The sequence below is a fragment of the Besnoitia besnoiti genome (genome assembly GCF_002563875.1).
Source record: "Besnoitia besnoiti strain Bb-Ger1 chromosome Unknown contig00015, whole genome shotgun sequence".
NCBI classification, from domain to species: Eukaryota; Apicomplexa; class Conoidasida; order Eucoccidiorida; family Sarcocystidae; genus Besnoitia; species Besnoitia besnoiti.
The window spans coordinates 719,991-733,962 of NW_021703917.1; the positions used below are offsets into that span (position 1 = coordinate 719,991).

The 13,972-nt window shown below is 59.1% G+C and overlaps 1 protein-coding gene across 1 annotated transcript; it reads right to left on the reverse strand.

Moving 5' to 3' along the window:
* Window positions 1–295: 295 nt before the first annotated feature.
* On the reverse strand, window positions 296–12,638 carry BESB_028070 (uncharacterized protein; the record flags this gene model as incomplete). The annotated part of the gene is made up of 11 exons (XM_029361481.1): window positions 296–507; window positions 785–876; window positions 1,422–1,579; window positions 1,956–2,624; window positions 2,918–4,093; window positions 4,325–4,393; window positions 4,500–4,599; window positions 4,985–5,079; window positions 5,290–5,502; window positions 6,080–8,513; window positions 8,935–12,638. 11 exons carry the CDS (start codon window positions 12,636–12,638, stop codon window positions 296–298), a joined length of 8,922 nt encoding a protein of 2,973 aa, XP_029215381.1.
* Between the last annotated feature and the right edge of the window lie 1,334 nt (window positions 12,639–13,972).

Here is a 13,972-nt window from a genome sequence, read left to right on the forward strand (position 1 = left end):
ACTCCCGTGCGAAACGAACATCGCCCCCGATCTCGGAGTCTACTTCGCATCTCAGCTCCTCTCTCTCCCTTCTCTTTGAGACTTTTTCGCGCAGACCTGTCCCTTGCTGCGTTCCTTTTTCATTTTTTCACTCGCCGCTCAGTCTCCTCGCACAGCGTGACAGCCTCGCCGTCGAACGACTTCAACCCGGAGTGCGCTGGCGGCGGGGCCTTCATTCTCTTTTTGCCTGAGAAGATCGCGCGCCTCATTTCTCTTTGGCACGCTTCGCCGCGTCTCCACGCTGCACCTTTCCCTCCTAAACCCTTTCCGCTCTAAAACCTTTTTTTTGGTTCTTCGCGCTTTCGTGGCCTTCGACTGCTAGGCTGCACGTCCTGCGCTTTTCCCGCTGCAGCGCCTCCAGGGCACCGAGCTTCTCGAAGAGCGAACAGACAGAGGAGCCTGAAAGCCCCACGCCCTGTGAAAGCGCAGATAACCCGCCGTCGAGCCACAGTGTGCGATCGTACCCACCTGCGAAGAAAAGAAATACAACGGCGCGAGGGGAGAAAAAACTCAACGCCTCGTGGACGTTCTGTTGTCTCGCGGCGAACTGGGGAAAGCAAGAGTTAAGGGAAAACCGCTCTTCATCAATAGGTCGACGCAACAAACCCGTCTGTCTCCCAGCGCCTCAGGTGAGCAGGACCCTGCCTGCAACAGCAAATCCGACGCACGCGCCTAGACGCGAGTCACTCTTCTTCATCGCCTGCCAGTGGATTGCGTTTCTCTTGCCCTTTTCTTTCTCACGCACATTCTATCGCCGCGTGGAGAATCCACTGCAGAAAAATTTCATCCTTGAATGCCGCCGCCGCGCCTTCCGAAGACAGCGTTCCATCAACGGTCCTGAGAAGAGAGATTCAAAACACGTCCGACTTTTCAGCAGCCAGAAAACCGGCGTTCCAGAATTTTTTCCAACGCCCTCCAGTCTCGCCTAGACACGCATCCACGAGGGAGGACGCGCGAGTACAGATAATATGAGAAAGAGCCAAACTCCCAGGACAACCTGGAGACGAGAAACCCTGCATTTGCTGGAAACCGACCACACGCTCACGAAGCAGCTCTCTGTCTGTACACCGCCCCACATCAGCGGCTCGCGCCACCCCCCCCCCCCCCCCCTCGAAACATGCGAAAACGACCATACAGGAATACACAGACAAAGAAGGGCTCGGTTTTGCGTGGGATGCCGTTTTTCATTCTCCACCAGAGGCGAAGCACTCTGAGCCTAGAAGAGTTCGCGGCACGCTCAGATGTTCGTTCTCTGCTTCAACATGCTTCGCATGATGCAACCGCCCTGCCTTTCGCTCTCTCTCTGGTCGCACTGCACGTCCTCTTTTCCCCCCTTTCTCGTTGCATTTTGCTTTTTCACGCTCTTTGTCTTGTGCGCCTACCACAAGGAGTTCAGCGAATCCTGCAGACGCTGGAGCAAGGCACCAGCAGCGCGGCCTGTATCGGGGAAGGCCCGGTCTTCTTCATCGATTGGATCCACGCGGACGTCTCGCACGCCGAGAAGCAAAGAGCCCTGATGAATCGCCTCGTTCAAGTCGATCTGCGCGAGACAGGGCGAGACATTTACGCGAAAAGCATTGAAGCTTGCATCCACGCTTCTCCTCACACTGTCACATCTCCGTAGACCGGCTAAATCACTTTCTTTTTCTGAATGAACTTCCCATATTTTCTCCGCGCAGCACGGCACACAGAGACACCCCTTCGCTACCAGCAGTCTCTGGCGCTTAAAATATGAGAATAATCGGATTCATGGGCATCCGCTGGAACGAAGTGAATGCAGTGGGTGTCGAGCTAGCTACGCACTCGTCGCACATGCATTCGCGCGGCGTTTACTCGCGCCCCCCGCCACCCTATCTCGATTAAAACTCGCCTGAGCCGACCTCCAGTAGACGCGAAGAAGAACGGTGAAAGCATACCTCGATGCTCAGCCGAAGCGAAGGCAGCTCGACATGGAGGGGGGTCAGTGCAGTGCGGACGGTGACGAGAGCGACGTTCTCGTTGTCTCTTGTCTGTTGCGACTTCGCTTGGTCCTCTGTTGCCGCCGACGCACTCGAATCTGAGCCTCGTGATTCAAAGGAGTAGGAGAGCTCCGTCAGAGTGCGGAATCGGCGCAGAAACAGGAGTAGCTGGTCATGCAGCAGCGCGAGGCGGCCAACGGCGGTGTGCGCATGCAGGAGCAGTGTACGTACACTCCACATGTCTGGGAAGAACCGCGGAGAGCTCTGTTTCTGTTTCGCCAAAGAGGACGGCGCAGACGCAGAGAGACCTCCACAACCTGCCGGAAGCGAGTGCTTTCCTTGCTGGACAGCGAGAGGCAGATTCGCGGTGGCAGCCAAGGAAGCGAAAGAGGACGCAGACAAGTCCACCGACGACGAGGACCCGACTGTGCCTACACTCGTGCGCCGACTCGCCGACGCAGCGAGAGACGACGAAACAGACTCTCTGCGCCCTCCGCTATCAAAGTTCTCCTTCTCCTCGAAGTCTCGCGCCAAAGCAGAACGCTGGCCCTCGCAGGCGACGAAGGAAGCGAGATCTGAGCCCCCCCGCATAGAGTCGAGCGCTGCAGAGAGCGACGGCTGCAAAGCCTAAGAAAGAAAGACTCCGAGCGGACAAACAAATATAACCGAGCGCTCATACCACACATTGGCAACGGACAACGCCACAGAACCCTGCATGGAAACGAGCAGCGTTTTCAACGCTGCCTTGAACGAGTTGATTCCATCACGTTGAGGCACTGAGGAAGAATATAGAGGCACTGGAGAGGACAGCAGACGACGCAGACGGGGAGAGGACATGCAGAAGTGTATGCGTGTGTTGAAGTGGCATCTTTTTTTCCACGTGAGTTCGTCGCGTTTCTCGTGTGAAGATCTCGGCTTACATGCAAGACCTCTGTCAGGCCTATCTGGGCGATGCGCAGAGTGTTTCGTCGGAATCGGTCCATCTCGACTTTCCATCGGTCTTGGATCGGCACCCCTCTGGGCGTGTCCTCCGTTTTTCTGGCGACCTTTTTCTCAGAGAAAACGGAGCCCGCAGACCCCAGGAGTTTTCCTCCTCGCGGGCCACGTCGGCGCTTCGCGTCTCTGTCGTCCTCCGTCGCTCCGCGCTTCTTGATCGCGTTTTTTTCTTCTTCGTGCGCCGCGAGATACGGAAAACACGTGACCAGGCGCGCCTCGTACAGCTCAGCCGCCTTCGATTCTTCGCCCTCGGCTCTCTCCCCCTGCAGACTCTCTCGCTCTTGTTTATGCCTCGAGGGGGGGCTGGGCAGGGCCGCCGGACTGCGCGCCGCCAGCGCGGCGAAGGGTCCAACGGCGTCGTCGCGCGCCTCGCCGGCCTTTGGCGCGTCCGCCGCGCCCTCGTCGCCTCTCCCGGCTTCGCGCAGCTTCTTCCAGCTCGCGACCCCCAGTTTCTGCACTCGCAGAATGCCGCTCGGCGCCGCCCTCTGCAGCGCGCCATCGTTCGGCCGGGCTGGAGCCTCGCCCGCCGCGGCCAGCGGCGGCGGCGGAGCTCTCGCGCCCGCGCCTGCCTCCTTTCCAGCTGCCGCCGGCGCCCGCCAGAGGATGCAAATCTTCGTTGGCGGCGGCCACGACAGCGAGGAGGAGGAAGCGGAGAGCGAAGAAGAGGAACAAGAGGCGGAAGGCAGACGCGACGAGGGTGACGCGAAGAGCGGCAGACAGGCGCGCGAGCGGGCGACGAGGCCCTCCGGAAGCAGCGGAAGAGGGAAGTTCGCTGGGAGGCAAGAGAGCGACGACGCCTGGCGCCGCTCTCTGTCAGGCCGGCGCGCAGCCTGGGGGCCTTCCGCGTCGGCGTCGTCAACGCGCGTCTCCGACCCCAGCCGCGCGAGATTCAACACAGAAGATGAAAGCGGAAATGGATACTTTGCCGCTTTCTCCGCGGCTAGGTAGACCCGACGCGAGCTTGAGAGCGACGGCGGCGCGCTGCGCGGCCACGCCAGGGAGGCCAGCAGTCCGCGGGGATTAAAGTGAACGATGCGCATGCAGCTCATCTGCTCAAAGGCCAACACGATGCCCTGCTTCCTCCGGATCTCAGCTAAAAGCTGAAAAACAAAAAGGCGAAAAATGAACACAGCAAGCGCGTCCTCGCGACAGACAAGCCGCAGAAACCTTCCGCGCTCCACCTCCGAACTCCAAAGGGCGTACACACTCGCGTCCACGCATACGGACAGCGCGTGGCATTTGGAAAAAATTTTGCTTCCGTGAACCCGCCGCACTGCAGAAGAAAAGCGAGATGTGAGCAACCAGAGAAAAAGCAGAAATTCGCGACTCACTTGGAGATCCTGGTTCGAAGACGAGAAGTGAGAGAGTTCCAGAGCCTTCGCGTCGGTCTCCGCCTCAGCCTGCGCGCAAAAGGAGATACAAGGCGACAAAAATTGAGAGACGAGACTGCAGAGGCAACTCAAGAAGACGACACGCAGAAAGAGGGGAGCCACAAAAAAGACTCACATGCTCAATTTGCCTCTGAAGAGCCCTGAGCTCTTCTTCGTTCGCCTCGCGTCGCTGCGCCTTCTCCTGAAGCTTCCTCTCCTTGTCCTCAACCGCGAGTCTGCACCAGAGCAGAGACGAAAACAGCGCAGAGAAGCGGAAGACGCCGCATCGGAGGAAACGCTTCCGATCGAAAACAGGGCGAAACGCACATCTCATGGCAAAGCGAGCATCCTGACGAGGTTGAGAAACGGCGCCACGCGCGGCGAGCAAGAGCGACTCCGTCGCACGGGATGCGAGAGAGAAAACGCGAGCCGCGGAGAAGGAACATCGCAGACGGAGGGGGGGCACGGCAACACAGAAGAACTCGAAAAGAGGCAAACAAGCCGTGGTAAAGAGCTGCATCTACGCGCAAATTCACACAGAGAAAACACAGCAGGGGGGCATGTACATGACCACTCTACGTTAAGCACGAAAAGACGTTTTGTTTTCAAAAAGAAACTCACGAAATCTCCGAACCCCAGGGCTCCGTGGCCAGGCGCCGAACGTCTTCCTCGCGGGGGGGGCGCGGGGCGGCAGAATCCAGGAAGGCGTGTGACGCCTGAACACAGAAAATGAAAAAAATGTCGACACCGTGCCACACGACAAATCAAACGCGTAAAACGGCCGAGAGACAGGCACAGGGCTACTTCAGTGGAAGAGACGACCGCAAGAAAATCAGACACGTGTCCATTCCCCTTTGTGTCATTCTGTCGCAAACACAGCTCCTTTTGCTCTCTAGACTCAGCCTTCAGCTCGTTTCCCGACCTACCTCGCACAGGCGAGATGCCTCTGCGAAGATCTTCGCCTCCGTGTGGTGAAGCTGCTCCAACGCCTCGGCACAACACGCCCTCCAGGCTTCTTCCGTTTTCTTCGCGTTCTGTCGCGAGAAAGCTTCGCGCGCCAATGAAGACGCGAGTCGCCGGATGCAGACGCTCCAGTCTTCGCTCGCGCAAGAAGACGACAGAGTTGCGTGCGCGGCTTCCTGAACACGAATATAAAAAAACTGCAAAAGCACAGACAGCAGATGTACCCATCCTCACATGCGAACGGAATAGGAACCACAAGGAGTTACATATATATATATAACATATAGATATAAGTGTAGATATATATATTCTGATGGATATGAATGTAAACACGTACAATCAACAAGGATGGACATGCATATAGACGCTGTGGGGAGCTCGCCTTCTCATTAAAAGACGCGATTCGCCGAAGCATTTTCCGCGTAGAGGGCAGCTGAGGCGCCCAGCGGTGCGCACAGAGATGCCTGCGTCGTTTTCTATACGGACGCAGTGTCTAGAAAATCGCTCATTTTCATCTACGCACGGAAACGAAGCTCAACCAAAGGTCAATTCCATTCAGCTTCCGAGGCCAAGCAAGACCGCTTCTCTTTAAATGCACATAAGTGTTTGGATAGAATACGGATGTGTATAGGTTTCTACTGATATGCAGCTAAATGTCTGCATATAATACTGATGTCCTCAGGCCTTTCCGATGAAGTGTTGGTTGTCCCTGTCAACCAACACTTCACTCCCATGGCTGCGAGCCGCACGTACCTGCCCTCGCCACGCTAGTAGCCCTTGACCGACTTGCGTCTTCTCAACGAGCTGCGAGAAAGTCAGTAGCGGACTCTGCGCGGCCGTTTCCGCCGCCGCAGCGCGACTCTGACGACTCTCAGCGATGGGGGAAGCCGCGCGCGGAGTCTCCGCTTGCGCGTCCTTCGGCGCCTCCGCCGAGAGGGCACGGACGCCTCGTGCAGGCGACACGTCTTGGCCAGAGCTTTCGGCGGCCGCCGCCTCGCTGGCGTCTCTGCGTTCCTCTGTCTCGCTCTCCGCGGCGCCGACGAGCTTGTCTTTCGGAGCCTCGTCTTCTGGCTGCACACGCTCCGCCGGGAGCTGCTGTCCTTCCGCGCGCGTCTCCTCGGTTGAGCACCTTGTGTCAGCTTCCCTGTCGGGCGGGGGAGGCGGCGAGGCGGCTGAGAGTGAAAGTCGCGACGGATTCTGACGTTGCGTGGGAGAGAGAGATGCTTGCGCTTCTACAGGCTGCAACTCGTTCTCTCCTTCATCTTCTTCTCTGCTCACTTCTGTTTCCTCTGGCGCCGCAGGCCGTGCCTCCGCCTCACTGTCCGAGGCCGACGGCTGCAGACCTGCAAGAGTTGCGGCCTCCGCAGCATTCTCAAGAATGTCCGACAGCGCCGTGTCCCATATCTCCGTTTCTTCTACGCGGGCGTCCTCTGCCTTCTCTGAGCCTTCTTCTGCCGGCTTCTCAGCCGCTGCTTCCTCTTCTGGTGCATCTTTTTCTTCTTCCTCAGCGCCTGCTCCGTCTTTCTCGAGTCCTGCTTCGTCGTCTGCGGCTTTGGCTAGCGGGCCGTCGACTTCTTCTCCCTCTTTCGCGTCTTCCTCCGCTTCCCTACCTGCGTCTATGCTGTCTTTTCCCTGACCAGCTGGCTGCTTTGCGCTTTCTGTGAGCACGTCGGTCTCCGCCTCTGCAGCGTCCCCTGACTCTCCGCGCGGCGGCTGTTCTTGGGAGTCGTGTTCCTTCGCTTCCTCTCGTTTTTCGCCGCCGCACAGCAGCAGCCGACTCTGCACCGACGACAGGTACGCGCCGAAGCCTGAGAGCGTCGCCAGGCGCTGCCCGCCTTCGCCGGAGAAGACGAGAACGCGGGGAGACAGCGGCTCGTCGCCGTTGAGAGGATCGAAGGCCTCGAAGGGAGAGAGCGGCGCCGACGATACAGAGGAGCGAGGCGAGGACTCCGCGCCCCCGCCCCCCGCAGTGTCAGCGCGCGGAGAAGGCTGGGTGCCGATCTCCACTACTGCGACAGATGACGGAGACGCCTCGGAAGCCAGAGGCGAGGCGCGAGGTGACGATGTGTCAGCGGGAAGAGCGGCGGAAGCGGAAGAAGGCAGCGGACTGCCTGCGGGGGCAGGAGGAGGTGCGGCGCGCAGCGGAGAAGACGAGAGCAAAGGACGCGAGGCAGAGACGCGCGCCGGGCTGCGAGGGGAGAGCGCGGAGGAGGACGAGGGACACGCAGGAGAGGTAGTCGGCGGAAGCGAAGAAGAACGAAACGGCGAAGAGGCAGACACGGCTTTGAGAGAGAACGGCGAGTTTTCTGCGAGAAGCAGCGAAGGAGAGGTAGGGAGCGAGACGGGCGGGCACGGCCGAAAGAGCGCCGATGGACCGCTGTCCGGCTGCTGCGGCTTGTCTGTAACTGTGAGAAGCTCAGAGGAGACCGAAATGACCTGGAGAGGAGCCGAGAGAGAAGAGAGGAAAGACGACACCGAGGAAAAGGAAGTCTGAACCCGGTCCGGCTCCGCAGCAGCCGGCACGACAATGACAGGAAGTCGCTGACAAGACGCGCTCGGGGACATCCCTTCTGCGCTACGCGCGCCTTCCAACTCGAGGCTCTTCTGAATCTTCTCCGGCGTCTGTACGCCTTTCTCTAGTGTCGCCTTCTTCCTCGTCATCGGGCTGGACGCCTCCTCTCCCGCAAATTCACCCGCCTTCGCCGCCACATTATCCACTTCGCCTCCCTCTCCCTCCCCTGCCTGGCGACCTCCCTGGATTTGCTGGACGGCTTTTTCTCTGGCGGCCGCGGCGGCGGCCCCCAAGGGCGCCGAGCGAAGGACAGCAGCAGACGAGGGCGAGGCGCAGCCGAGGGAAGCAGACATGCAGGACGTGAAGGAAGAGGAGAGAGAAGACGCAGAGGCGGACGCCGCGAGAGCCGAACGCACAGAAGAAGGAGACGGGAGCGGAGAAGGCACCGATGCACTCCTAGCCGGCCGCAGACACCGCTCAGCCTCCTTCAGCTCCTCGAGGGGCGAAGGCCGGGGCGGCGGCGCGGAGAGAGGACAGGAAGAGGAAGAGAAAGCCCCTGAGGCAGCAGCCTTCGAAGGAGGGGACGAAAGGCCTGCGTGCTTCTTCTCGATTCTCTCATGGTCGCTGAGAGGCATCGCTCGATCCGGCAGCATCGGGCTGCGGTAGCTGTTCGGACTGAACGCAGAGAAAAAAGTTATCCCGCCAACATCGAGGAAACGAAGAACAGAAGAGACGAAAACGACACATCAAAACGACACACACAAGCCGCCAGACAGACAAAACAACGTAAACACCGAAAAAGAAACACGCAGGATCTGGAAAGAAAGGAAGGCAAGAAAAGCAAATTCTCTACTCGTCTCAATGGCGAATACTGCGACGTGGAAGAAAAGAATGTGACAGCCACGGCGCCAGGGCCGCTCAAAACGCCGGTGACTACACAACCGCGTGAGAGGAATGAAAACAGAAAGCACCACCGCAGGTAACAGAGAGCGAGATGGATGAAACAGCAGGCGTCATCGCAGCCGTCCGAGGCCACAGAGAAGATGCACTCCGCACGAACTCCCGGCATCCCATTTTTGTTCTGCATCGCCCTTACCTGTCCTCAAATACTGCCACTGAAGCCGAGCCAAACTCGACTTTCTTCTTCGCGCTGCACGGGGTCCCATCTTGCTGCTTCGCGGCGGCTCCGATCTCGGTTTCTCCTGTCTTCTTGCTCGCAGCCTCTTCATCGCCGCCCGCGACGGCAGACGCGGAGGCAGAGAAATTCAGAGGCGAGGCAAAGCTGGACAGCGCCTGTTTCTGCTGCGCGCTGCGGCGGGAGGGGGGTGTGAGGAAGACCTCAGGAGACATCGGCCTCTCCCGGTTGGCCTCCTTATCCTGCGAATCAAGATTCGCCCTGCAAGGTGACGAAGGCGCAAGCGCCACGAGAGGCGAGAAAGGCGCCGTTCTCCTCTTCTTCCTCTCCACAGTTTCGTCATCCTCTCGCGCACAAAGAGGCGACGGAGAGGCAGGTAGCGCAGGGGTCGGTCGCTTGCGCGGCGGCAGAGGCAAGGAGGAGCAAGGCGACGCCAGATTGATCTCCAACGAAGAGTCCCTCCGCCTGTCTGCTGGCGCGCTCGCTCGCCTCCTTAGCTCCAGCTCTGCCAAACGGCCTTCCGCGTCAACCTCGCTGTCATGCGTCTGAGCACCCCTGGAGACGAAGACAGCAGCCTGGGGACTCGGCGTCACTGCACTCTGCTTCTCCTCGCTTTCGTCTCCCTCGGCTCTCACTCCGCGCGACCCTTCCTGCGTCCTCTCTGCGTGTTGCACCATGTCCATTTCCTCCTCATCTAATTCAGCGCCGCTCCTTCCGCCGATGTGCGTTGCCTCGTCGAGAGAAGCTGTCGGAGCGTGCAGGGTCCACACGCCGCTGGCTGACCCGGCCTGCCGAAGGAACAGATGCCGCCGCCTGCGCGTGAAGGGCGATCGATTTCTCTGCGTGTTCAACGCCGTCGTCTCGTCCAGCGAGTCATCAAACAACTCGCGTCCCTCGCGAACCCCCCCTGCCGCGTCGTTCTCTCCCTCACGCAGATCGGCCTCCAACTGGCCCGTCGCCGGTGCTTCTCTCACTCTTCCTGCATCGAGATGTTGAGACAAATCTGCGAGCGATGCATCCTCAGGACGTCTCTCGATCTCAGCCGCTTGTTCGCCCTCTCGTGTTGCGTCACCTCCCTCTAAGCCTTCTGCATGCGCCGCGTGGCTCCTCGTTTCTTCCTCCGCCTTGTGCCCTTTATCGCCTCCCTCCACGCGCGGAGAGAAGGCCGTCGTCTCCTGTGCGTACCACAGTTCGCCGCGGCTCTCAACCGAGACTTGGCTGCTTCCGTCTGCGGCCTGCGCGGAACTCGCCAGTTGGACATGCAAATAAGTCATTTCTGAGACCTCGTTAACTCCTACCACGACCTGGCCTCCGGCGTCCTCAATCCCCCCATTTGTGTCGGCTCCGTTTCTTCTCGCCCGCGACTGCTCGTCTTCCCAGTCGGCTTCTTTTTCCCGGCGTTCCTCTGCGAGATTTGAGGCGGCGGCTCCTCCGCGGGCGGGTTCCCCCCCCCTTTCCTTGCTCTGAGTCGCCTCCGCAGCCTCGGCCGCGCCACCAGGGGTGTCTGCCCCCGAAAGCGGCGAAGAGAGCGGCTGCGTGAGGAGAAGACTCGCGCTAGAGTTGCCGTCAGAGGCGGAGGAAAAAGGCGAGAGGACGCTTCGCGCGGTCTCCTGCTTCTCTTGCAGCTGGCAGAAGGCAGCCGACAAACTCCCCGGCTGGCAGTAGTGCGGACTCGAGCAGGACGCCGCCTCGTCTCTAGTCTTCTCTCCCTCCCCCTGGCCTCCTTCGGCTCCACCGCCACCCTGTCGAACGGGCGAGGCGTCGCGCGAAGGCGCATCCTCGCTGGGCGGCTCGGACCGCCGCTCGAGGCCTCCCGCAGAGGCAGGCGGCGCCAACTGAGAGAGCGGTCTGAGCTCCTCATTCCCCCCCAAGGAAGGAGCCAGACGCGCGCTGTCTTCTTGCGAAAAGGCCGCCAAAGATTCCGCCTCCTGCGCTCCGAGAGACGCCGACGAGTTGAGAGGAGGCGGAAGCGAAGAGAAGCTCGAGGGACGCATGCGAGACGACGAGGGAGAACCAGAAGACTCAGAGGGAGCCTGCGGAAGCGAGACCGGCGAACGCAGAAGGGGAGAGCTGCACGAGGAAAACGAACTTCCTGCTGCCGAACGAAGGGGCGTTGTCACGCCTCTCGGGACCGAGAAAAGAGACTCCTCGTCTGCCTCCGGCCGCCTCGCGGACGAGGCTCCAGTAGGCGTGCTTGCGGCGTCATTCGTGCGCCGTTCTGCAGCGGCCGCCTCGCGCGGCAAAGCTGCTAGAGAGGACGATTCCGCGCTGCTAGCTGCGGCAAGGATACGAGACGGAGAGAAACCCTCTTCCTTGTCCAGACCGGCACCGTTTCGCTGCGGCGTGAGCTCGTCAGCGCGCGAGACGCTCGATTGTGGAGGATTCTGTGAAGAGGAACTCTCGGCTGAGGCCGACTGGTATTCTGCGAGGCTTGCCTGGGGACGCTGAAGAGAAGCAGGCGTCAGCGAAGCCGCAGAGGTCGGGGAGAGCCTGCGGAGGCTGTCTTTCAAAACAGAGAAGGGAGAGGGAGACGCGGCGGGAAGCGCCACCGGGGACGCTGATCGGTCCTCACCTCCATCTCCGCGCAGAGGCGTAGGAACTCCTGAGACGCAGAACAGCGGCGAGGAGGGGAGAAAAACATGTGCTCCCTGTTTCTGGCTCCAGGCTCCTCTGTCACTCGCGTGGCTCCGCGAAGAAGCATTCTGGAAAACCGTCAAGATGGCAGGTAAAACCGGTATCTGCTGGGATCCTGGAGCCGGAATTTTCCCGTGTTCCCCATGGTGTTTGTTCCCCGCACTGAATTCGTGCTTTCCATCGTCAGCATCCAGCGCTCGGTTCCACTGACACACAGCAGAGCCACACACCGCCTCGACAGCTCCCATCGCTTTGCCGTCCCGCTGCTGCAAAACTGCGTCTGTTTGAGGCGCTGCACACTCGCGCCAGTTACTGGCCATACCTGGATTATGAGCCGCTGAAGGGCCGCTGGAGGACGCCGTTTTGAGAGTATCTTGGGATCGGATGTGAGCGGAAATCGTCTGTGAAGTCCTTAGCTTATGAGCGGCAGGCGGAGAAGAGGGGGGAGTGAGAGTGGGATACAACCGCCGAGGCCTCTTCTCCACTGTAATCTGTGTAGTTCCTCCCGGCGGATGAGATGGAGCCGGTGCTTGAACGATGGTATAAGGCTGGGAGGAATGATCTGCTTGGGAGGCGGAGGCTATCGCCACATGGGTATTGCTTTCGGCGGCGGTATCGCTGAGACTGCTCCACGTGGGCGGCACCAAAGACGAGGCTGACGATGCCTCCTCCTGGGGGTAGAACGAAGCGTGAGGAGAAGAAAGTGGAAAATGGAGCTCCGAATAAGCAGGAGAGGTGCGTGACGATCGAGGCTGGCCTGCGCCAGAAATGCTTTCTCGACTGCCAGCAGTGCGTCTCCGGTTCGGCCGCTCGCAAGACACAGGCGTGATACCTCCGTTGGCGTAAAGCGTAGGCTGCGGAAAGACGGTAGCTTTGGGAGATCCAAGGCCTGCCGTCTGGCTAACAGGTGATTGAGGAAATTTCTTCCCCGGTGATAAAGTGCGGTGACAAGAAGAAGGGGGACGAGAAGCGGGAGACCGAGCGGCAGACGCCGCCTGTCGAGCGGCGGGCGACGACCAGTGTCGGTCCATCAGGAACGCCAAGACGAGGAAATTGGACTCGAGTAACGAATTGTGTTCGCCTTGACTAATGCCACGGGAAGACACGGACAGAGAAGGCCCAGCAGAACAAACATAACGAAAAGATGGTGGACGATTGACGCTGGATGCCCAAGGATAATTGCTGAATGATGGTTCTGGCCAGGTAAGGAGCCACTGAGGGTTGCCAACACCCGCAGGTGTATGTACACCCGAGAAGGCAGGTGTCAGAGCCTATGAAACCGAGTAGAGAAGCATGAAAGAGGATCGAATCTAACAAGCTACGTGGAAAAGAAGGTTGTTCTTTTGCTCCACTTGTCATCAGCGTACACTGTGCCGGCGGCCGGCAGCATGCACGCACTGCAAGGAGGGGTGGTGAAAGCGTGGTGGGTCTTCTCGAGTTCCAGACACGCTGCATGTGGCGGTTTTAGCCTGGTCACCGTTTGTGACTCTCGAACGAGTTTCTTCTCGACTACTGTCGAAAATATACGACTGTTTATTGCTTCCTGACTTGGGTAAGAGCGCGAGGGTTCGGCAAAGACAGCCGGTGCGGTGCGATCAGCAGGTCGTCCGCACCCATGCGCTGGGACAGGCTGTGCACCGTTGGTGGTCACGAGGAAGACCTCTGCTAGCTGATAGCGGGCTGAATGACCCACGAGAATAATTCTATCCTGAATGCAAGAACTGCCTCAATATGTCACACGGTTTACGGAAAACGTGGACTGGCAGATCTAAACCCGAATATCGTTCCTTTGCTTCCTACCACTGCTGCGGCAATGGTCGCCAATGTGTGTGCGCCGTGTGCCACGCGTGCAGTGCTAGTCCCGAACCCTGGGGTCTTGTATTGACGACCGCCGTTCTAGTCGCTCTCTACAGTTCATAGTCCAAAGTCGGCAGTGAGGTCTCTAGGTGAAACGGAGTTGAAAAAGAATGCACAGAGCCTAGAGAGCCATGTGCTGGATTCTAAGGCGTTCTGATTTATCCACTTGGGGTTACAAACCGCGCATTCGATGAGTAGCTGTGTTTCCCACCCTCATGCATATATAAATATATATATATATATATATTATGATACATATATTATATAGCTCAGTGGCGGCTGGTGGAGGCTTCAAGTGTCCAATCCGCGTCTGCGTAGCGTAAGTTGACCTTTGTTGTTCGTGATCTTCACTCATTTCGTTGCGCGTGGCTACTGTGGTGTCACGAGTCCTATCACCTTTTGCGGGGGAAAACAAAAATGACACTCGGCACGCATGTTTAGCGAGTAATAGGGAACATCCCAGTTTCGGGCTCGGAGACTGCTCCCACGGCCTTGGGAAGGAAGCCGC